The sequence below is a fragment of the Salvelinus fontinalis genome, chromosome 40 (assembly GCF_029448725.1).
Source record: "Salvelinus fontinalis isolate EN_2023a chromosome 40, ASM2944872v1, whole genome shotgun sequence".
NCBI lineage: Eukaryota > Metazoa > Chordata > Actinopteri > Salmoniformes > Salmonidae > Salvelinus > Salvelinus fontinalis.
Genome location: NC_074704.1, coordinates 17,511,607 through 17,537,118, shown reverse-complemented (window position 1 = coordinate 17,537,118; position 25,512 = coordinate 17,511,607). Strand labels below are relative to the sequence as shown.

At 40.9% G+C, this 25,512-nt stretch overlaps 1 protein-coding gene across 5 annotated transcripts; it reads right to left on the bottom strand.

Moving 5' to 3' along the window:
- Positions 1–12,289: 12,289 nt before the first annotated feature.
- On the bottom strand, positions 12,290–23,592 carry LOC129839290 (uncharacterized). Of its 5 annotated transcripts, none has more exons than XM_055906603.1 (8): positions 23,487–23,592; positions 21,351–21,433; positions 20,810–21,133; positions 19,631–19,951; positions 17,936–18,061; positions 16,885–16,938; positions 15,649–15,696; positions 12,290–15,162 (listed from the first exon to the last, which is right to left on the bottom strand). In XM_055906603.1, the coding sequence occupies exons 2-8, from the start codon at positions 21,421–21,423 to the stop codon at positions 15,119–15,121; spliced, it is 990 nt and encodes a 329-aa protein (XP_055762578.1). In that variant the 5' UTR covers positions 21,424–21,433; positions 23,487–23,592; the 3' UTR covers positions 12,290–15,118. The 5 variants fall into 5 exon arrangements, with proteins under 5 accessions (XP_055762578.1, XP_055762579.1, XP_055762575.1 ...); XM_055906604.1 differs by lacking the exon at positions 23,487–23,592 and adding an exon at positions 22,001–22,140; XM_055906600.1 differs by lacking the exon at positions 23,487–23,592 and adding an exon at positions 21,921–22,004.
- Positions 23,593–25,512: the final 1,920 nt, after the last annotated feature.

The window sequence follows — 25,512 nt, the reverse complement described above, 5'->3', positions numbered from 1 at the left end:
TTAACTCTTTAATCATATCACAGTTTACCTATTGCTTATGGTTTTGCCTACACCTAGTGACCTGCTTTTTAAATTATATGAACAAAAAAATATTTCAATTTTATCTAGAACGGCAAGCCAGATAAAATTAAAAGGACCTATTTATATAACGAATATGAATTCGGAGGACAGAAATTATTAAATATTAAAGCATTAGACCTCTCACTAAAGGCATCAGTCATACAAAAGTTATACTTAAATCGAAACTGGTTCTCTAGTAAATTGGTACGAATGTCTCATCCTATGTTCAAGAAGGGCCTTTTTCCCTTTATTCAGATTACACCTGCTCACTTTCGGTTGTTTGAAAAGGAAATAAAATAACAAATAGTACAACAAATATTGTGGTTAAATTCGAATATAGTAATTGATAAAAAAAACTGTATTTATCGAAGAAATGTTTAAAAAAGGTATAATTTTTGTGAATGATATCATAAATAGGACTGGTGGAGTAATGTCACACAAGCAGCTAACACAGACATATGGAAATGTCTGCTCTACCCAAAATTACAACCAATTAATTGCAGCATTACCATTAAAATGGAAGAGGCAAGTAGAAGGGGAAAAAAGTAAGGAACTTGTATGTCGGCCCTATATTAAAGAACATAAATGGTTAAAGAAAAGTGTGATAAATAAAAACATATACCAATTTAATTTAAGGACCAAAAAACTGACAGCTGTGCCATATAAATTGCAAAATAGTTGGGAAGAGATTTTCGATGTACCCATTCCATGGCACATGGTTTATGAATTGATATGCAAAACAACGCCGGATTCAACATTTTTCAATTTAAATTACTGTACAAAATTCTTGCAACTAATAGAATGTTATATATATGGGGGATACAATCTTCCCAGCTCTGCAGATTCTGCTGTGAGGAGGCAGAGTCATTAGATCTTTTATTTTGGTATTGTCCGTATGTAGCTCGTTTTTGGTCACAGGTCCAGGAATGGCTGAAGAATTGCAACATTTGCGTAGAACTAACGCTACAGATAGCAATACTGGGGGATTTGAAAAGCCATAGTCAATCAATCAATAATATAATAAATATTTTAGCAAAAATGTTTATTTTTAATTTACAATCCGTGGAAGCTATGAGAATAGGAAGATTCAAATCTTTTGTGAAGCATCACAGCACAGTTGAAAAATATATGGCAAATAAAAATCCGAAATGGAAGATGTTGGAAGATAGATGGGAAGGGTTGAGTGGAGCTGAAGGGTGGGACTAATAACAAGATAAACAATGTAGGGCTTACGGGATCTGTGAAATGTGTATAGGTGCGGAGCTTTTGTGAAATACACAGTTACAAGTGGAAATCAAACTGGATGGACAACAGAAATAGAGGAAGGACTAAGAACAAACAAGAGAGAACTATTATAAAATAGACTGTGTCTGTAAAATGTGTATAAGATGTATAAATTGAAGGTAAAAACAGAAATGTTTATCAGTTTACTCCAATTGGGGGATCGGTGGTAGGGTTTGCGGGGAATAAACCTTACTAGGTCTGACTTTGCTGATTGCTACTTCCCTGAGGAAAAATGTATTCACTATGACTGTGATATGTGGTTGATCCATCTAGCTAGACTACATTACCAAACGTTTGTAGACACCTGGTATATTCTTTAAAAAAGTATGTATGTCTATATAGGTATGTGTATGTATATATGTGTATATGTATGCATACGTGTATGGATATATATATTTACCCCCAAAAATATGGGGGATTGGAAATGATACAGACAATTACATTGGAAGCAACGTTCTTTCCGCAATATTAAGCTGATCCACCCCTAAAAAAAAATAATAATAAATAAACACTGATTGCATGACATGGGTAGAATGACATTATGGAGGCTAGTTGTGGACATTCCCACTGGTACTAGTCTGTGCCATTTGAGCGCTGTCATTCTGAAACAGAAAGTAACTCTGGCTCCTGCTGCACACACACACAAAAATAGATCTGAACTCCCCCTGAACAAATAGAATAAACATCCTTATCAACTTTGTATCATAAATGTATGTGTGTGTGCGTGCGTGCGACAACAACAGAAATTGAATAGAACTTTATTTCAACATGTGGGCATCATAACAGCCTGGCTGAGACACACTTGAAGGCTATGAGCTGAGACACATTTAAAAAGCTGTTGTATTCTATTCTTCTATTGACCTCCAAGGGTGGCTGAAAATCTCACATGTTTCAGTTTTCTCCTTTCATGAACCTGTGTTGAAAGGTGCTTATCTTTTTATAATCACACTTGGTTGAACTGTAGACAGTAAAGGACTCACCTGTGACACTGAGGCTGGTTCTAGCTGTATCATCACCACTGTCTGTTCTCACCATGCATGTATACTCCCCTGTGTCGGACATCTTGGTATTTGTCAACAACAAGGACACATTCGTATTATTCTTGTTCCAGGATGGCTCAGCAAATTTAAACCCAGGAGTTGAGTTAAATGTATCTTGATGGTATTCCAACAAAAGAGCTTCCACCCTCTTCCAGGTCACGGTCAAGATGGTCACTTTCTTAACAGCTTTGACATTACACTGCAGCAATGACTGCTGACCATAAACCCCATGGGACTCTTCATTACACTCCAGGTTGACAAATTCTGTAAGTAAAATATCATTTCAGAGACAAATTGACAATAATACAAGACAGAATTACTGGTATAGTAGTCAGTTTTATGATAATGTGACCAATCTTACTAAACTTTTAGTACAAAATAATATACATTTCTCCCAAACCCCTAAGTTAACAATCAGCTGAAAATAATAAATACATTTTTGTATATAACATTTTATAACCATTATTAGGGCATTCATGCACAATTATTAGGGCATTCATACTCTCAGAGGAATTTCCAGATCTGATACAGGCTAAATGGATCACAACAAACAGGAAGCTGGTAGCTGAAGTCATCTTTGGATTCCTGAGTAGGAAGAGAGAAATGTACAATGACAACACTTGTCACAGCAGTATGAGGTAAGTCTATAGACTGTGTGAGGTAGGTCTATAGACTGCCTATCACTCATTAGGCCATAATCTATGGATATCACATGACTGGTAATACAGATGCATCTGTTGGTCACAGACACCTTTCAAAATAAAAGGGCCTCACAGTATTTCTGTGCATTCAAATTACCATCGATAAAATGCAATTGTGTTTATTGTCCACAGCTTATGACTGCCCATACCATAACCCCACCACCACCATTGGGAACTCTGATCACAACTTTGACTCAGCAAACCTGTCACACCCTGGCCTTAGTATTCTTTGTTTTCATTATTATTTTTAGGTAGGTCAGGGTGTGACATGGGGAATGTTTGTGTTTTGTCGTTTTGGGTGGTTATATGGTAAAGGGGGTGTTGGGTGTAGTGTATGAGTTTGTGTTGAGTGAATGTTTCTAGGTATGTCTATGGTTGAGTGAATGTGTCTAGGTATGTCTATGGTTGAGTGAATGTGTCTAGGTATGTCTATGGTTGCCTGAGTGGTTCTCAATCAGAGACAGATGTCTTTCATTTGTCTCTGATTGGGAGCAATATTTAAGGCAGCCATGGGCATCATGCATTTGTGGGTAATTGTCTATGTTGAACGTTTGTTGCTTGTCTGTGCACTAACGTTTGTAGCTTCACGGTCATTTGTTGTTTTGTTTATGTTTATGTATAGTGTTCGTTTTGTCTTCATCTCCAATAAAAGAAGATGTCTTCATTTCCCGCTGCGCCTTGGTCCTCTCTCTCACCCACTTATTATGACGATCGTGACAAAACCGCTTGCCCACACGACGCAATACACTTGTCTGCGGTTGTGAGGCCGGTTGGACTTACTTCCAAATTCCCTAAAAGGACGTTGGAGGTGGCTTATGGTATAGAAATATACATTACATTCTCTGACAACAGCTCTGGTGGACTTTCCTGCAGGCAGCATGCCAATTGCGCTCTCCCTCAAAACTTGAGACATCTGTGGCATTGTGTGGTGTGACAACACTGCACATTTTAGAGTGGCCTTTTATTGTCCCCAGCACAAGGTGCACCTGTGTAATGATCATGCTGTTTAATCATCTTCTTGATATGCCACACCTCTCAGGTGGATGGATTATCTTGGCAAAGGAGAAATGCTCACTAATAGGGATGTAAACAAATTTGTTCACAACATTTTTCTGGGATCTTTTATTTCAGCTCATGAGACATGGGACCAACACTTTACATGTTGCGTTTATATTTTTGTTCAGTGTAAGTGCATAGTGAATGAGGGCCTAACACAGGCCATAAGGCAAAACTATCTATTTGTCACCTCCCATCTGAATTGTCAACATGCCTGTTTCAACTATTTGTTTGGTAGGCAAATACAATCAAATGTGAACATTATACAAATAGACAAAAGAGAATAACATTTTACATTTTAGTCAGACACTCTTATTCAAAGCGAATTAAGTGTTCATCTTAAGATACACTATATATACCAAATTATGTGGACACCCCTTCAAATTAGTCGATTCGGCTATTTCAGCCACATCCGTTAATGACAGGTGTATAAAATTGAGCACAAATCTATGCAATCTCCATAGACAAACATTGGCAGTAGTATAGCCTTACTGAAGAACCAAGTGACTTTCATCGTGGCACCGTCATAGAATGCCACCTTTCCAACAAGTCAGTTCATCAAATTTCTGCCCTGCTAGAACTGCCCTGGTCAAATGTAAGTGCTGTTATTGTGAAGTGGAAACGTCTAGGAGCAACAACGGCTCAGCTGCGAGGCGGTAGGACACGCAAGCTCACAGACTGCGACTGGCGAGTGCTGAAGCGCGTAAAAATCGTCTGTCCTCGGTTGCAACACTCACTACCAAGTTCTAAACTGCCTCTGGAAGCAATGTCAGCGCAAGAACTGTTCGTCGGGAGCTTCATGAAATGGGTTTCCATGGCCGAGCAGCCGCACACAAGCCTAAGATCACTATGCGCAATGCCAAGCGTCGGCTGGAGTGGTGTGAAGCTTGCCGCCATTGGACTCTGGAGCAGTGGAAACGCGTTCTCTGGAGTGATAAATCACGCTTCACCATCTGTCAGTCTGACGGACTAATCTGGGTTTGGCAGATGCCAGGAGAATGCTACCTGCCTGAATACTATAAAGTTTGGTGGAGGAGGAATAATGATCTGGGGTTGTTTATCATAGTTCGGACTAGGCCTCTTAGTTCCAGTGAAGGGAAATCTTAATGCTACAGCATACAATGATTTTCTAGACGATTCTGTACTTTCAGCATGACAATGCCCCCGTGCACAAAGCGAGTTCCATACAGAAATGGTTTGTTGAGATTGGTGTGGAAGAACTCAACTGGCCTGCACAGAGCACTGACCTCAACCCCATTGAACATGAATTGAAACGCTGACTGCAAGCCAGGCGTAATCGCCCAACATCAGTGCCTGACCTCACTAACGCTCTCGTGGCTGAATGGAAGCAAGTCCCCACAGCAATGTTCCAACATTGCTGGAAAGCCGACCCAGAAGAGTGGACGCTGTTATAGAAGCAAAGTGGGGACCAACTCCATATTAATGCCCATGATTTTGGAACGAGATGTTTGACAAGCAGGTGTCTACAAACGTTTGGTAATGTAGTCTAGCTAGATGGATCAACCACATATCACAGTCATAGTGAATACATTTTTCCTCAGGGAAGTAGCAATCAGCAAAGTCAGACCTAGTAAGGGAGGGAAAAGTCAATTGCGAAAGGCTCTTTTTTCACACTGAAGGAAACACATTATATTATTAAGGAAACATTTGTGTGGGAGATGACAGTCCTGTTAAATTCATTCAAGTGGCCACTAAAGCTGTTGGAGTTATTCTCCCCCATAACAAAAAAGTTGCATGCGATTCCGGTCGCATTCCGCTTCGCTCCACAGGTAGTATCACATTTCATTTCATTTCATTACAGTACAACGGTTTGATTTGTTTGATCTTAGCTAGCTACATAGCCGTCTTTGTATCAAAGATAATTGTGTAGTTTAGAGTAATTATCTAGGTTAGCTAGCCAGCTATTTTAGTCCGCCTAACGTAACGTAACGTAGTCAACACTGCTAGCTAGCCAGCTAGCCACCGAATAGCAGCACTGTAGAAACTATTACATTCAACGGAATAACGGAACGACTTGATTAGTGTAGTGTTAGCTAGCTACATAGTTGTCTTTGCTGTCTTTGTATCTAAGATAATTGTGTAGTCTAGAGTAATTATCGGTTAGCTAGCCAGCTATTTTCGTCCGCCGTGCTGCCGTTCTCCTACCTAGTCAACACTGCTAGCTAGCCAACTTCTACCGAATAGCAGCACTGTAGAAACTATTACATTACAACGGAACGATTTGATTAGTGTAGTGTTAGCTAGCTACATAGTTGTCTTTGCTGTCTTTGTATCTAAGATAATTGTGTAGTCTAGAGTAATTATCGGTTAGCTAGCCAGCTATTTTCGTCTGCCGCGCTGCCGTTCTCCTACCTAGTCAACACTGCTAGCTAGCCAACTTCTACCGAATAGCAGCACTGTAGAAACTATTACATTACAACGGAACGATTTGATTAGTGTAGTGTTAGCTAGCTACATAGTTGTCTTTGCTGTCCTTGTATCTAAGATAATTGTGTAGTTTAGAGTAATTATCTAGCCAGTTATCGAGGTTACCTAGCCAGCTATTGAGGTTACCTAGCCAGCTACACTTTCAAACAAAGTCAACAACGCAGCCACTGCTAGCTAGCCTACTTCAGCAGTACTGTATCATTTTAACCATTTTAGTCAATAAGATTTTTGCAACGTAAGCTTAACTTTCTGAACATTCGAGACGTGTAGTCCACTTGTCATTCCAATCTCCTTTGCATTAGCGTAGGCTCTTCTGTAGCCTGTCAACTATGTGTCTGTCTATCCCTGTTCTCTCCTCTCTGCACAGACCATACAAACGCTTCACACCGCGTGGCCACGGCCACCCTAACCTGGTGGTCCCAGCGCGCACGACCCACGTGGAGTTCCAGGTCTCCGGTAGCCTCTGGATCTGCGGCCAACAAGGCAGAGTTCATCTCAGCCTATGCTTCCCTCCAGTCCCTCGACTTCTTGGCACTGACGGAAACATGGATCACCACAGATAACACTGCTACTCCTACTGCTCTCTCCTCGTCTGCCCACGTGTTCTCGCACACCCCGAGAGCTTCTGGTCAGCGGGGTGATGGCACCGGGATCCTCATCTCTCCCAAGTGGTCATTCTCTCTTTCTCCCCTTACCCATCTGTCTATCGCCTCCTTTGAATTCCATGCTGTCACAGTTACCAGCCCTTTCAAGCTTAACATCCTTATCATTTATCGCCCTCCAGGTTCCCTTGGAGAGTTCATCAATGAGCTTGATGCCTTGATAAGCTCCTTTCCTGAGGACGGCTCACCTCTCACAGTTCTGGGTGACTTTAACCTCCCCACGTCTACCTTTGACTCATTCCTCTCTGCCTCCTTCTTTCCACTCCTCTCCTCTTTTGACCTCACCCTCTCACCTTCCCCCCCTACTCACAAGGCAGGCAATACGCTTGACCTCATCTTTACTAGATGCTGTTCTTCCACTAACCTCATTGCAACTCCCCTCCAAGTCTCCGACCACTACCTTGTATCCTTTTCCCTCTCGCTCTCATCCAACACTTCCCACACTGCCCCTACTCGGATGGTATCGCGCCGTCCCAACCTTCGCTCTCTCTCCCCCGCTACTCTCTCCTCTTCCATCCTATCATCTCTTCCCTCTGCTCAAACCTTCTCCAACCTATCTCCTGATTCTGCCTCCTCAACCCTCCTCTCCTCCCTTTCTGCATCCTTTGACTCTCTATGTCCCCTATCCTCCAGGCCGGCTCGGTCCTCCCCTCCTGCTCCGTGGCTCGACGACTCATTGCGAGCTCACAGAACAGGGCTCCGGGCAGCCGAGCGGAAATGAAGGAAAACTCGCCTCCCTGCGGACCTGGCATCCTTTCACTCCCTCCTGTCTACGTTTTCCTCTTCTGTCTCTGCTGCTAAAGCCACTTTCTACCACTCTAAATTCCAAGCATCTGCCTCTAACCCTAGGAAGCTCTTTGCCACCTTCTCCTCCCTCCTGAATCCTCCTCCCCCTCCCCCTTCCTCCCTCTCTGCAGAGGACTTTGTCAACCATTTTGAAAAGAAGGTCGACGACATCCGATCCTCGTTTGCTAAGTCAAACGACACCGCTGGTTCTGCTCACACTGCCCTACCCTGTGCTCTGACCTCTTTCTCCCCTCTCTCTCCAGATGAAATCTCGCGTCTTGTGACGGCCGGCCGCCCAACAACCTGCCCGCTTGACCGTATCCCCTCCTCTCTTCTCCAGACCATTTCCGGAGACCTTCTCCCTTACCTCACCTCGCTCATCAACTCATCCTTGACCGCTGGCTACGTCCCTTCCGTCTTCAAGAGAGCGAGAGTTGCACCCCTTCTGAAAAAACCTACACTCGATCCCTCCGATGTCAACAACTACAGACCAGTATCCCTTCTTTCTTTTCTCTCCAAAACTCTTGAACATGCCATCCTTGGCCAGCTCTCCTGCTATCTCTCTCAGAATGACCTTCTTGATCCAAATCAGTCAGGTTTCAAGACTAGTCATTCAACTGAGACTGCTCTTCTCTGTATCACGGAGGCGCTCCGCACTGTTAAAGCTAACTCTCTCTCCTCTGCTCTCATCCTTCTAGACCTATCGGCTGCCTTCGATACTGCGAACCATCAGATCCTCCTCTCCACCCTCTCCGAGTTGGGCATCTCCGGCGCAGCCCACGCTTGGATTGCGTCCTACCTGACAGGTCGCTCCTACCAGGTGGCGTGGCGAGAATCTGTCTCCTCACCACGTGCTCTCACCACTGGTGTCCCCCAGGGCTCTGTTCTAGGCCCTCTCCTATTCTCGCTATACACCAAGTCACTTGGCTCTGTCATAACCTCACATGGTCTCTCCTATCATTGCTATGCAGACGACACACAATTAATCTTCTCCTTTCCCCCTTCTGATAAGCAGGTGGCGAATTGCATCTCTGCATGTCTGGCAGACATATCAGTGTGGATGACGGATCACCACCTCAAGCTGAACCTCGGCAAGACGGAGCTGCTCTTCCTCCCGGGGAAGGACTGCCCATTCCATGATCTCGCCATCACGGTTGACAACTCCATTGTGTCCTCCTCCCAGAGCGCTAAGAACCTTGGCGTGATCCTGGACAACACCCTGTCGTTCTCAACTAACATCAAAGCGGTGGCCCGTTCCTGTAGGTTCATGCTCTACAACATCCGCAGAGTACGACCCTGCCTCACACAGGAAGCGGCGCAGATCCTAATCCAGGCACTTGTCATCTCCCGTCTGGATTACTGCAACTCGCTTTTGGCTGGGCTCCCTGCCTGTGCCATTAAACCCCTACAACTCATCCAGAACGCCGCAGCCCGTCTGGTGTTCAACCTTCCCAAGTTCTCTCACGTCACCCCGCTCCTCCGCTCTCTCCACTGGCTTCCAGTTGAAGCTCGCATCCGCTACAAGACCATGGTGCTTGCCTACGGAGCTGTGAGGGGAACGGCACCTCAGTACCTTCAGGCTCTGATCAGGCCCTACACCCAAACAAGGGCACTGCGTTCATCCACCTCTGGCCTGCTCGCCTCCCTACCACTGAGGAAGTACAGTTCCCGCTCAGCCCAGTCAAAACTGTTCGCTGCTCTGGCACCCCAATGGTGGAACAAACTCCCTCACGACGCCAGGACAGCGGAGTCAATCACCACCTTCCGGAGACACCTGGAACCCCACCTCTTTAAGGAATACCTAGGATAGGATAAAGTAATCCTTCTGACCCCCCCCCTTAAAAGATTTATATGCACTATTGTAAAGTGGCTGTTCCACTGGATATCTTAAGGTGAATGCACCAATTTGTAAGTCGCTCTGGATAAGAGCGTCTGCTAAATGACTTAAATGTAAATGTAAATGTAACATCCTCATTGCTTCTAGAGCCAATGCAGCTGAACAATGCCCAAAGGAATAAACAGCTGCAATGAGAGAATAAGGGATTTTTTTCCTTCCTAGTGAGGGCTTCTGGAGGGACCTTTTACAGAAAGATGCATGAAATAGGCCAACAGATGCACAAATGCGGGCAATGATCAAGGGATAAAAGGACGTAGGACCCCGCTAACATGGTTGTTGTTTGAGAGAAAAAAAAATCCATATAGTATACTTGACATGTGGAGAAAGTTCCAATATGTTGGATACACAAAGTTAAACATTTGCAGGACTCAGACAACAGCAGATCCAACTGTAAATTCACATATCTACAGGCATGCTAAAGCATATCAAAGTTACATCGTGTTGTGTTCATGTTATTTATCTGTCAGATGTCGATTTTTCTCAATGTTAATAAAACTCAGCTCAAATCTCATCTCATGCTTTGCATCATCATTTTAATGCGAGGAGAGAAATTCCTCTAGTGGACATGTTGCTTCTGTTCAGTGTCACATCTCAATCAAACCAGGGTTGTATTCACAAGGGACAAAATTAATTACAACCTGAAATTAAAATATATTTTTGGGGGGGTTTGTATCATTTGATTTACACAACATGACTACCACTTTGAAGATGCAATTTTTTTTTTATTATTGTGAAACAAACAAGAAATGTGTTTTTTAAAAACTGAAAACTTGAGCGCGCATAACTATTCACCCCCCCCCCCAAAGTCAATACTTTGTAGAGCCACCTTTTGCAGCAATTACAGCTGCAAGTCTCTTGGGGTATGTCTCTATAAGCTTGGCACATCTGGCCACTGGGATTTTTGCCCATTCTTCAAGGCAAAACTGCTCCAGCTCCTTCAAGTTGGGTGGGTTCCGCTGGTGTACAGCAATCTTTAAGTCATACCACAGATTATCAATTGGATTGAGGTCTGGGTTTTGACTAGGCCATTCCATGACATTTAAATGTTTCCCCTTAAACCACTTGAGTGTTGCTTTAGCAGTATGCTTAGGGTCATTGTCCTGTTGGAAGGTGAAACTCCGTCCCAATCTCAAATCTCTGGAAGAGTGACAGGTTTCCCTCAAGAATTTCCCTGTATTTAGCTCCATCCATCATTCCTTCAATTCTGACCAGTTTCCCAGTCCCTGCCGATGGAAAAACATCCCCACAGCATGATGCTGCCACCACCATGCTTCACTGTGGGTATGGTGTTCTCGGGGTGATGAGAGGTGTTGGGTTTGTGCCAGACATAGTATTTTCCTTGATGGCCAAAAGCTCAATTTTAGTCTCATCTGACCAGAGTACCTTCTTCCATATGTTTGGGGAGTCTCCCACATGCTTTTCAACAAGCACCAAACGTGTTTGCTTATTTTTTTCTTTAAGCAATGGCTTTTTTCTGGCCATTCTTCCTGTAAAGCCCAGCTCTGTGGAGTGTACGGCTTAAAGTGGTCCTATGGACAGATACTCCAATCTCCACTGTGGAGCTTTACAGCTCCTTCGGGGTTATCTTTGGTCTCTTTGTTGCCTCTGATTAATGCCCTACTTGCCTGGTCTGTGAGTTTTGGTGGGCGGCTCTCTCTTGGCAGGTTTGTTGTGGTGCCATAGTCTTTCCATTTTTTAATAATGGATTTAATGGTGCTCTGTGGGATGTTCAAAGTTTCTGATATTTTTCTATAACCCAACCCTGATCTGCACAACTTTGTCCCTGACCTGTTTGGCGAGCTCCTTGGTCTTCATGATGCCGCTTGCTTAGTGGTGTTGTAGACTCTGGGGCCTTTCAGAACAGGTGTATATATACTGAGATCATGTGACAGATCATGTGATGCTTAGATTGCACACAGGTGGACTTTATTTAATTACTTATCTGACTTCTGAAGGTAATTGGTTGCACCAGATCTTATTTAGAGTTTTCATAGCAACGGGGGTGAATACATATGCACGCACCACTTTTCCGTTTTTTTATTTTTAGAATTTTTTAAAACAAGTAATTTTTTAAATTTCACTTCACCAATTTGGACTATGAAGTCCAAATATAAGCCATTTAAATTACAGGTTGTAATGTAACAAAATAGGAAAAACGCCAAGGGGGGGGGGGGGGGGGACTTTTGCAAGGCATTGTATATAATACATAATTCTAAAGACATTTTTTTAAATATATTTCCTTTGTGCACTAATTATATAAATTTTCCTCACAATGGGTTTACTGCTTTTGGTTCCTTAAAACTTATTAAAACAGTTTAGATCTTAGAACATAAAAGAATGCAGATTAGCCACCCCATCAATTATGATTTTTAATTGTTTAAAGATTATAGTATTTAAAAACAACAATTGAAAATATTTACAAAACGTTCAGTGTAACAACTTTCTCCCTGTCCTATATTTAATGAACAGTATCAAGGTACAGTATCTGAACATGAATTTCACAGTGCAAAATATACCCGGACATACTATACAAAAGATGATTTTACATGTTATATCTGGACAAAGTAAAAAAGCTTTAATCTCAATGTTATAATTAATAACAAACAAGTTCACATATAAAAACATACAAAATGTAGCAATAACAAAGTTTGTTATATGGGGTAAGGTGCAGAGCAGGCCTCAAGCAGGCATATGTATGTGCTGAAAACAGGAAGTTGTATTTAAAAAAAAAAAAAAAAACTTATTAACAAATCAGTTGATAATCACTTCATATATAGACAGGATTCCTCTCTCATCTTGACCTCTTACACTACAAAATAACATGTCTTATTTTTGTTTGAATTGGGAAATAATCATAACTTCACACACAAACATAGTTGTATAGTAGATAGAAATAGGTTAATCATATCTGTATCTACAGTGCCAACTGCCAAGTATGCACTTAAGTAAGAAGGAACAGACACTGTAGAGGAGTGTGAAGGAATTGTGGGAGGTGTAGTCTTGTTGTGGACGCCATTCACCTCAAGCTGCCACAATTCAACAGATTTCTCCGTCTATATGTAATGCCATCAGCAACATGGTAGCAGTAAAACATCATGGGAACTGAAACGATCATTATATAAACAGAAGACAATTGCTGCCTCTTGCATAACACAAAATGTTTTGCCAAATTTATCATAATCAACCACCAGGTGAAGATGTCTATGTTGCCTTGAAACTGATACCAATTCTCTCAGATTAATAATTGACTCTAGTCCATTGTTTTTCATGTTTACTGTTGCATGCCATTAAAATGACTTCATGGAGGCGAGCCTGGGCTAAACGTAGACCTATATTTTCCACCAGCAGAAAAAGGAAAGACAAACAAACTGCTGCGATAGAACTGCTGAAGCAACAGGCTGGCTGTTGGTAACAAGGTTGGTTAATGTTACAATAAGTTCCAGAGATTACACAAAGTCAAGTCAAAGGTTGAATTCAAAATGGCTCCCTATTCCTTCTAGTCAAAAGTAATGTACTATTTACATTTTGCCTAGCATTTCTTCACATACACATTGTAGCGGAATCAAAGTCCAGGGAGAATAGTGGCAGGCACAGTAGAGTGTCTATCAGAACCGTCTTTCAGAGGCGAAACCAGTTTACTTCATATTTTTGGAAAAGTGATATGTACACGCATAAACAAACAACACGACAACATTGTCAGTCACCTCCTTGTCTGAAGGACAAGTGGAGAAACAGGCTAATGTCAAGCCTTGCATGTTTTCTTCAAAAGTCTCATTGAATGCAGGCCTACATTGAACACCACACATTGGCTGTTACTGTAGGCTGAACAATAGAACAGCTATTACCATGTTAAAATGTTATGGAAGGCATTGGTTCCATTGTTTTTGATGGTAGGCCACTCTGGTAGGCCTACATTATGATCAAATAGACACACTAGCCTACTTGACCACTGTTCAAACTCATTTAAAGTGGGTGCAGCCTCAGTGTTCACAGTAAACACGCGTCCGGAAGTGGGACAGAATTTTCACAACGTTCAAGTTTGCGCTCAGCAGACCTGACGTTTGCTCAGTGATGATGAGGGAACATTGCTCATGAACCTTCTAGTATAGTGTGAAACGTTACAATGATTAGATGGCTTGGTGGTAAGAGTACAGTTTGAACAATCATGCTGGTAGAACCTACAGTATACTGACACTATGGCAACCCTATACAGCAGGGATCATCAACTAGATTCAGCCGGGGGGCCGAGTTTTTTTTCTTTATTTTCTTCTTGAGTTGTGGGGCCGGAACATAATTACAAAAAAATGTGTAGACTGCAAATTAAACGCAAGAAGCCCAAAAATATGTTTGACTAAAATATAATAATTTCAAACCTTGCTGTGGACCGACAGTTTGGGAACCCTGCTGTACAGAACCAATCATGTCTGGCTTTTAAACATAGGCTGTTAAAGTCATCAACCACAGTCTTCAACCACAGTGTTTAAAGGCTGGTATCTATATAAATATAGACCTGCATTTTTCACCAGCAGATAGCGCAAGACAAGAAGAAAGGAGAAAGAGGAAGGACACAAACAAAATCCTCTGTGGTAGGAGCAACAGGCTGGCTTTTGGTTACAACAGTGGTTGTTGTACAGTCTTGTGAAACCCTCTTTCAGAAGGGAAACCAGTTTTACTACATGTTTTCAGAAAAATGCTGTGTTCAAATTGAATGTTCGCACAACCTTAGTATAGAACAGTGTGTAAACTTATAGTGATTAGACGGTCTGGTGTTACAGTATAGTAATAACAACCACTATGGTAGAATCTACAGTATAGGAAAGGTGGAATGTTAAACCATGCACCTTATAGTGTGTACATTGATTAAATTACCTGGTATTACAGTATACCAATGTTCTGCAGTGGTAGAATCTAGAGCATAATGACACCATGGCAACCCTGTATAGAAACATTGATATATAGGGCAGTTACATATCATTTGTAATCAACTACAGACCTTAAAGGCTGACATCATCAGTAGATTATGAAGAAACAAATGCCTCAATCAGAATGACCTGAGTGGCAAAGTGACTGTCATCGGACACTTAACAGGAAACAGTCCATCAAAAGATAGTGATGGTGACAAACCCCTTATTGATCGTCAAGGAAACAGTCCCTTTCAGAGACTACCAGTTAACAAATCATTTACTAGAGACTGTTACGGTGGTCCTGTGGAGTGTCACTGTTTAGACCTGGACAGAGAGAGAGAGTGAAAGACAGTGAGAGTGAAAGAGAAAGAAAGTGAAAGAGTGAAAGATAAAGAGAACCGACAGACAGACAGAGAAGGTGAGAGAGAGAGAGAGAGAGAAAGAGAGAGAAAGAGAGAGAGAGAAAGTGAGAGAGAAAGAAAAAGAGAGAAAGAGAGACAGAAAGACAGAGAGAGAGAGAAAGATCATAATGTTACACAATAATAAAAAGTAAAAACAGGAGAGACTTCACTAATCATTACAAGGAGCATGAGCAGCATGTAAACTACAAGATAACCACAAGGTTAACTACAGGACAATCAATCATTTAAAAAACCATGTCCCCTAACAAGCTATGATGCTGAATAGAAAGAGAGCTATTATAAATACAGTAGATGTAGATACAATATGTTTTAGATAGATATATTCATTATAGATGTACAATAGAGATATAGATATGTTAATTGTAGATTGAACACGTGGACACAGTACCTTCTGCCTCAACATCTCCATCATGCCTTGTATCTGTTTGGTGGTCACCTAAAAAAAAAAAAAGACTAAGTCAGAAGCTGATCTGTGACATATTGTGGAGGAATGTCATCTAACATTTAAATCTCCAGAGGAACCTTGCCTCCTTCGAAGTTCAGTGAAATTAAGAGTCGGGCAGAAACAGAAAAGTTAGTCAAGATAGAAAATCTTCCCTCACAGTGCAGATAAGCCCATATTTCACCCAGCATTACATAATAATATGACCCAAATACATAATCTCCCTTCACCACAGCTATGCAGCTAAACTAAGGGAATTAGTACAGGGGTGAGTCAATTCTTAAGATTTCACCATGAGATCAACGCAAAAGTGGAGCCACCATCATCGCCAACTGGTTTGGTAAACAATTAGTAATCACCCGGACTCCATTTTATACTCCACTTGTGACGAATGAAACACTTCCCTTTGACCTACATTCAATCACCCTAGTAGTCATGTTTAATAGGAAAGCTAAGACCGATACTGTGTGTACAGCATATCAGATATTACACAGGGACAGATACAGGGACGGACTGGGACAAGAAACCAGGCCCATTTTTGCCACTGGAGCCCCCCATACCTGCCCTGGCATGACAGAACAGATACTGTACGTACAGCATATCAGACATAAGGGCCCAATGTAAACAAAGTATCTCCCTCTGAAGCAACAGTAAACAGGAACTGATAGAGGATGTGATTTGGAAGGTTGAGAACAGACAGACATGTGTTCTGGGTGAGTGGCCACAGTTTCACAGTTTTACTGTCCAAGGCTGAGTGGCTAGTTTCACAAACCAAATGCATGTGAATGCTAGCCTGGTCAAATATCTGTTTGTACTACTCTTGCCAACTCCATAGCTCATTGTCAAGACAAAAATGTTAGGCATGACAATGACTGACAAGGATTTGGCATGATAGACCAAACAGACTGGCACTCAGGCTATGTGAATGCATTATGGAGTGTTGTTATAATTTATAACAGTTATAAAAGTATTATAAAAAGTTCTAATTTATAACAGTTATAAAAGTATAAAACAAAAATATAAAACATCATTCCAAATATGATGCTGGTCATTATAAAGTATATGTAATGCTTTTACAGGGAATTGAACTGTCTAGGAAAGATGGGAAACCATAAACCCAAAGTGACAAATAAATATCAAATATTCAATATTTCAATAAATACTGAATATCGAAGGACATACTCATTAACGGAAAGGTGGACTGCCTTCGAGCTCCTGTCAAAAATGACACAAAACCTAAATGAAATCAAAAAGATCATCCTTTAACCAAAAGTAATGTTGATGAACAATAAATAGCCTACTAGTGCAGTTAATGCTTAATTCATTAATAGATGATAGTATTATTATAATATTATACACAGAGTATACAAAACATTAAGGACACCTGCTCTTTCCATGAAATAGACTGACCAGGTGAATCCAGGTGAAAGCTATGATCCCTTATTGATGTCACCTGTTGAATCCACTTCAACCAGTGTAGATGAAGGGGAGGAGACAAGTTTTAAGAAGGGTTTAAGCCTTGATACAATTGAGACATGGATTGTGTATGTGTGCCATTCAGAGGGTGAATGGGCAAGACAAAAGATTTAAGTGCCTTTGAACGAGGTACGTCGTAGGTACCAGGCGCAATTGTTGAACTCCAACACTGCTGGGTTTTTCACACTCAACAGTTTCCTGTGTGTATCAAGAATGGTCCACCACCCAAAGGACAACCAGCCAACTTGACACAACTGTTAGGAATTACTGGAGTCACCATATGGCAGCATCATTGTGGAACGCTATCGACACCTTGTAGAGTTCATCCCCTGACAAATTGAGGCTGTTCTGAAGGCAAAAGGGGTTTGCAACTCAATAATAGGAAGGTGTACCTAATGTTAGGTATACTCAGTGTATATGATAATAGTAATATGGATTGTATTAACTACACTGCTGTTCATGGTTAATAGCATGCCACAACATGCCACTGATTTGACTACTCTAAATGAATGGCTGAGTTACCAGACAACATTACAGGTTGTGTAATCCCCCATGCAAAGAAAAAATGGATGGCTGCCAGAGCATGCAGGCTTGGCAGAGGCAGGGCCACTGTACAGGTTAATCTAGCACTAAAATAGCATGACAAACATATACATAATCAGATACATGATCAAAGCTCCATGTAATGATATTTATTAATGGAGTTATACACAGACAACAGTTTCTACTGTATGAGTAGGACAATTCATGTACTTACGTCGGGCGGAGCGCCTCTTAAATAACAGCAGCGCAGCAAGGAGTCCAATGATCAGAGATCCTATGACTACAACCGGGGCTAGCCAATTGGTGGTGGAATCAGAATCCAATTTGTCAGCTTTCCTACCTGGACAGACAAAATTGACATAAATTGGGAGTTACAAAATAAATAGGCAATTCATATGAAGTCAAGAGAAAAGGGTCAAAGTCAGGTCAAAGTCAGTATCAGGGCATTTCACACACAGACTTGAGCTCTGTTCAAATCTGCATGCATCTTAATAACCTTTTACTGCAGTGGGCTAAATAAAGGTCACCAGGAGAGATTGTTAGTCTTAAACAAATCTTGAAGACTGAAATACAACAAAACCTTTTGACATAGAAACACCGGATTTGTTAAAAAAATAAATAAACAAACATCTTTATTGATTGTGAAATTCTGAAAAATATTCCTAACATTCCACTCATGAGGCCAGAGAGGACACTTTTGGTCATTGACAGCAGGAAAGGGCAACTTTACTTCCCATTGCTAAAAACAATTTGTTTTGGCATTAGATGGATCATTTGTCTTGGAAAATCCCCAGCCAGGCTAAAGAACAACAGCTGGAAGACCGCAGATCAGAAAGAATATTCAAAATGGCTGCCAGAGATAAGAAACACAACTGCAGAGACAGAATGTTCTGGTAAGAAGGTATTATGATGACTGCACTGAATCGTGATAAGAGGGAGCATTAGAGACAGATTGGAGACTATGAGCTCTAATTTTCAACTAGCGCAGGTAGTTACAACTCCACCATCATTATTTCATTATTAACCTAGTAATTTCCTATAGGCTCATCAGATGACAAGTAGACTGGGTTAAGCAAACATTGAAGAGTTTCCGGATTCCTGTTGAAACACGCATGAAGAGAGTGCCGGCTTGTAGCCCTAAAACCCGCAAATGAGTTACTCTTGGTTCGTTCAGCCATCCCTATGGCGAAAATTAATGGGGAAAAAATAGGGTTATGAGATAAACACCGAAAATAAGGTCTGAGGTTAACACAGGTTTAGGAGATCTTATATGTTTTGTTTTATGAGATAATATCAGTCAGGTTAATATGACCTTTATGAATTATGAAGCCTTTATGTGCTTTATTAAATGACATAAAGGCTTCAAAATTCACAAAAAGTTATGTTAACTGATGAAGATTATCTCGTAGAACTAAACGTATAAGATCTCCTAAGCCTATGTTTACCACAGACCTTATTTTTGGCGTTTATCCAAAAACCCTAGAGAAACTCATTTTCCCCATTGGCTTTGTCCAACAAACCATTGGGGGAGTTAGTGCCTACAAAAATATGCCATTACGATTGCGATCTGTTGTTTCTTACCCAAACCAACACAAGCATTTTCCTTTTTTCCAGTTTCAAGGAAGATGTTCAGTCAGATTGAGGATCATGTTACGGCCTCTACTCCTCAGTGACATGTTGTTCTCTCATGATAAGGCTGACTTTTATTGTGCTCGCACATGATAAAGACGTCGTAAAAAGGCCTATACTAATAAATGTAGACTAGATTGAGGCTGAATTGTTTACAATTATCAGGGTCAGGATGAGGGAATACGAGACACTGGCATGTTTTGGACTTGACCCTACTTTTACAAAGGATGACATCACCAACATATTCATACCCATAGGTAGCAGCCATGGCAGCACGTACCTGAGTCTCGCGGCGCAAACTGGATCACAAATGATGCCATCCCCTCCACGGCACCATTGACATTGAGCACTTCGCACGTGTAGTTTGTGGAACTGGATGTAGCCTTCTGCACTCTGAATTTACTGGAGAGGCTGAACGGTCCATCTTCAGTCTCTTTGGCCACCAGTTCAGCACTGCGCGTCCAATCGTTGCGAAACTGGTCAAACCACCGGATCGACCCTTTCTGTTGCCCGCCTGTAGAGTTGCAGAAAATGGTCACACCTGTGTTCTCTTCGATGTTGGTCTCAGGGATGGAGCTCATGGTTGGAGTTATGTACTTAGCTGGAAGAGAGAGAGAAATCTATCATACATGTGGGTGATATTTGCTACATCAGTAGTTATACAAAGTCGATGGGTAAACATCGTTAAGACAGACTTTGCACCTTTTCAACGTCCATCCGAGGGTTATAACTTGGAATGAGATTACTGGAGGAGTGATTTTAATAAACTGGAATGACCTTTCTTCTATCTCTAACACACGTTCTATTTTAGTCTGTGTGTACTAGGCCTATTGTGTAAACACTGATTGCATGACATGGGTAGAATGGACATTATGGAGGCTAGTTGTGGACATTCCCACTGGTACTAGTCTGTGCCATTTGAGCACTGTCATTCTGAAACAGAAAGTAACTCTGGCTCCTGCTGTACTGTCCAATCACACACACACACACACACACACACACACACACACACACACACACACACACACACACACACACACACACACACACACACACACACACACACACACACACACACACACACACACACACACACACACACACACACACACACACACACAAATAGATCTAAACTCCCCCTGAACATATTCCAGAATAAACATCCTTATCAACTTTGTATCATAAATGTATGTGTGTGTGCGTGCGTGCGACAACAACAGAAATTGAATAGAACTTTATTTCAACATGTGGGCATCATAACAGCCTGGCTGAGACACCCTGATGAAGGCTATGAGCTGAGACACATTTAAAAAGCTGTTGTATTCTATTCTTCTATTGACCTCCAAGGGTTTCTGAATATCTCACATGTTTCAGTTTTCTCCTTTCATGAACCTGTGTTGAAAGGTGCTTATCTTTTTATAATCACAATTGGTTGAACTGTAGACAGTAAAGGACTCACCTGTGACACTGAGGCTGGTTGTAGCTGTATCATCACCACTGTCTGTTCTCACCATGCATGTATACTCCCCCGTGTCGGCCATCTTGGTATTTGTCAACAACAAGGACACATTCGTATTATTCTTGTTCCAGGATGGCTCAGCAAATTTAAACCCAGGAGTTGAGTTAAATGTATCTTGATGGTATTCCAACAAAAGAGCTTCCACCCTCTTCCAGGTCACGGTCAAGATGGTCACTTTCTTAACAGCTTTGACATTACACTGCAGCAATGACTGCTGACCATAAACCCCATGGGACTCTTCATTACACTCCAGGTTGACAAATTCTGTAAGTAAAATATCATTTCAGAGACAAATTGACAATAATACAAGACAGAATTACTGGTATAGTAGTCAGTTTTATGATAATGTGACCAATCTTACTAAACTTTTAGTACAAAATAATATACATTTCTCCCAAACCCCTAAGTTAACAATCAGCTGAAAATAATAAATACATTTTTGTATATAACATTTTATAACCATTATTATGGCACAACTTACTCTCAGAGGAATCTCCAGATCTGATACAGGCTAAATGGATCACAACAAACAGGAAGCTGGTAGCTGAAGTCATCTTTGGATTCCTGAGTAGGAAGAGAGAAATGTACAATGACAACACTTGTCACAGCAGTATGAGGTGTTAGGTTTTAATTATCAGAGTAAGAACTCGACGGACACTATTAAAGCTTAAACCAAGTTAATTCTTCCAAAAGGATCGAACAGCGGAACAGACAGAGACAAGGTTACAATAGTGGAGGTACGTATATATGTACCCCACTCTGGTTGGAGTCTCCTCCTTCTCGCTAAACATTGCATCTATTGCTAGGCAGGAAACTAAGTGATACGGGCAATAAACTTTCCCTTCTCCCTTAACGTGACCTGAACTCGACCCCTTTCATCACCGATCCTCGACTCTCCCCCCTTATTAATGCCTGCCACATATGATCGGTTTCCCTACACTCAGTACATTCCAAGCTTCATTGCCTCCACTATATACCTTCCTCCTACAGATAACCATTAACTTCTGGTGTAGACCCTCTAAACCTAAGCCTCAATATTTCAATAGGATACCTGATAATGAACCCTATCCCAAGTTTAGGAGAGAACCCAGAATCCATCAGAGGTAAGTCTATAGACTGCCTGTCACTCACAAAGTGCCTCTGGACTGTTCCCCCCGAAAATAAAAATAAAACAGTTGCTAACAGAAACAAATCCAATTTGACTACAGTAAAGTGCTGAATAAGTCTTAACTAAGTACATAGTGAATGAAGGTCTAACATAGGCAACACCGTCACCGTCTAACATAGGCAACACCGTCAACTGTCCCCTATTAAACCATCTATTTGTCACCTCCCATCTGGATTGTCAACATGTCTGTTTCAACTATTTCTTTGGCAGACAAATGCAACATAATGTGAACATTATACAAATAGACAAAAAAGCATAACACTCACTGAAGGAAACACATTATATTATTAAGGAAACATTTGTGTGGGAGATGACAGTCCTGTTAAATTCATTCAAGTGGCCACTAAAGCTGTTGGAGTTATTCTCCCCCATAATATCCTCATTGCTTCTAGAGCCAATGCAGCTGAACAATGCCCAAAGGAATAAACAGCTGCAATGAGAGAAAAAGGGATTTTTTTCCTCCCTAGTGAGGGCTTCTGGAGGGACCTTTTATTGAAAGAAGCATGAAATAGGCCAACAGATGCAAAGATGTATGCAATAATCAAGGGACAAATGTGCAATACCCTTCAATTTGTTATTTAGCACATTCTTTAAATGAGAAGGAAGTTCTGTGAGTACAATGTAGCCCTTGAACTTAGCACTTAACTTGGTTGTGGTTTGAAGCCAAAAACAAACAAACAATTCCATATAGTATACATGTAGAGAAAGCTCCAAAAGTTTTGATATACATAATTAAACATAACCTGCTTCGAAATGCAGCCCTCAGACCTTTCACTGGGCAAATATACATCATTTTACTATGCAAATGAACACCCACTGGCAGTGGGCACATACTGGTTGAATCAACGTTGTTTCCACGTCATTTAAATGAAATTATGTTGAACCAACATGAAATTGAAGTTGAATTGACGTCTGTACTATAATGGGTATTCTGAGTCTTTTCAGGGTGCCGGCTCATTTGGCTCTGTTCACTTAAAAGAGAAGGCGCATTGGGTTCCCAAACGGTTCTTCTCTCAAAATATTTAAAAATGTACATAGAACCATGAAAGAAAATGCTAATCTTCAACGTAAAGGCCAAATGAAGGCTATCATTGTGTCAGATCATGAAATGCGCGTTCAAATAAAATGTTACCTGACCAAATATGGAATATTGCGGGGTTTTTTTTTTTACACACAGCAAACATGAGCATGGACCCGATTATTTATTGTTTCTGCAGTGAGGATTCACCCTCTTTCGATAATTATTTTGTAACTTATCTGCATTAAAACGTTGTTTTGAGCTCAAAAATCAATAATAGCAGTATGCAAATCAGGGAATCAAATGGACGGCTTTTTAAAAAATCGGTAAACGCACACTTGTAATGCAATATGAATGGTCAACAATTTAATAAACTTTAATCAATATTAACAAAAGCTAGGCTAGAGACACCAAAAACGTTAAAATCTTACCGCACAAATGCTTCAGGTTGTTACAGTGTGGAAGGTTAGAGTGAATCTGATTTAAAGATTACACTGACAGGCTGTCTAAACTTTCGGTTTCGATTTGACGCATTGGTCGTTTTATGGTCATTGCAGTACGCAAGCCTCTCAATAGTGGCAAGGTGACGGTTCAGGAGAGGGTTGGTCCTTATACCTTAGTGAATTTATATAAAATATCCAAAATAACAAATGATTAAACATTCAAACAAGGGTCTGTTTTAGACATTGTACTAATTTTGTCAAATGTATAGGACCACTTAGGGTTAAGTGCCTTGCTCAAGGGCACATCAACAGATGTTTCACCTAGTTGGCTCGGGATTTCGAACCAGCGACCTTTCGGTTACTAGCCCAACGCGCTTAACCCCTTGGCTACCTGCCTAGACCCAGTTCATTTGCTTTTCTCATGTGAAAATAAATGTCCCCCACAAGTTATTGTTTGTTTGTGCACATATACCTCCTCACATGCAGGACTTCTACTTTGACACGAAGGACAGGAAAATGGTTCAATTCACACACTCAAGAGAACATCCCTGGTCATCCCAAAAGCAGAGAGGAGGTGGGTCTTTCAGGCAAGGGGATAGCATCGTCACGTCGGGACTAGGGGAACTCATGGACTAGGGGAAATCATGGACGGGGGGCCTAATCCTAGATCAGCACTCCTACTCTGAGAGGCTTGATACATATAGTACACATGGCCCCTGATCTCTGACTTGACTAAATTCGAGACCATAGAAGTTATCTGTACGGGTACAAATGTGTCTGAGACGAGACCAAGACACTCAAAATCAGTGGTGGAAAAGTATTAAATTGTCATACTTGAGTTAAAGTAAATATACCTTAATAGAAAATGACTCAAGAAAAAGTGAAAGTCACCCAGTAAAATACTACTTGAGTAAAAGCCTACAAATATTTGTTTTTAAATATACTTAAGTATCTAAAGTAAATGTAAGTGCTAAAATATACTTAAGTATCAAAAGTAAAAGTACAATTATTTTAATTTTTTTTTACTTAAGCAAACCAGATGGCATAATTTTATTTTTTATTTTATTTACGGTTAGCTAGGGGCACACTCCAACACTCAGACATCATTTACAAATTAAGCATTTGTGTTTAGTGAGTCCGCCACATAAGAGGCAGTTGGGATGACCAGGGATTGTCACGATCGTCGTATGGTGGAAGAGAGGAGGACCAAAGCGCAGCGTGGTTAGAATACATTCTTCTCATTTAATGACACGAAACGAAGAACACTTTACAAACTAAGCAAAACAACAAACCGACGAACGTGAAGCTATATAAACAATGTGCTAACATGCGACATAGACAATAACCCACGAACTAGCCAATGCATCTCTTATTGAGAACCAATCTAGGCAACCATAGACATACATACACCTAGACTAGACACTGCCCCATAAACATACAAAAAACCCTAGACAATAAAAACACATACTTCCCCCATGTCACACCCTGACCTAACTAAAATAATAAAGAAAACAAAGATAACTAAGGCCAGGGCGTGACAGGGATGTTCTCTTGAGTGTGTGAATTGGACCATTTTCCTGTCCTGCTAAGCTTTCAAAATGTAACAAGTACTTTGGGTGTCAGGGAAAATGTATGGAGTAAAAAGTACATCATTTTATTTAGGAATGTAGTGAAGTAAAAGTAAAAGTAGTCAAAAATATGAATAGAAAAGTAAAGTACAGGTACCCCAAAAAAACAATTTATGTAATACTTTCAAGTATTTTTAGTTAAGTACTTTACACCACTGCTCAAAATGTAGACCGAGACCTGTTTCCATACTGCAACACTAGTATGTGTCATGATATTTATGCCTGCTGCATGCACAAAACTGTACATTCAAGAACATATAGCCTATAATTCAATTTTTTTTAGATGGGTGGTTTGAATATGTTCTTATTGAAATATTTATAATTTGATGTTACCAAAATGTGTTGTGAGGAAATGGAGGATACAGCATCTAATACAGATGCAGTAG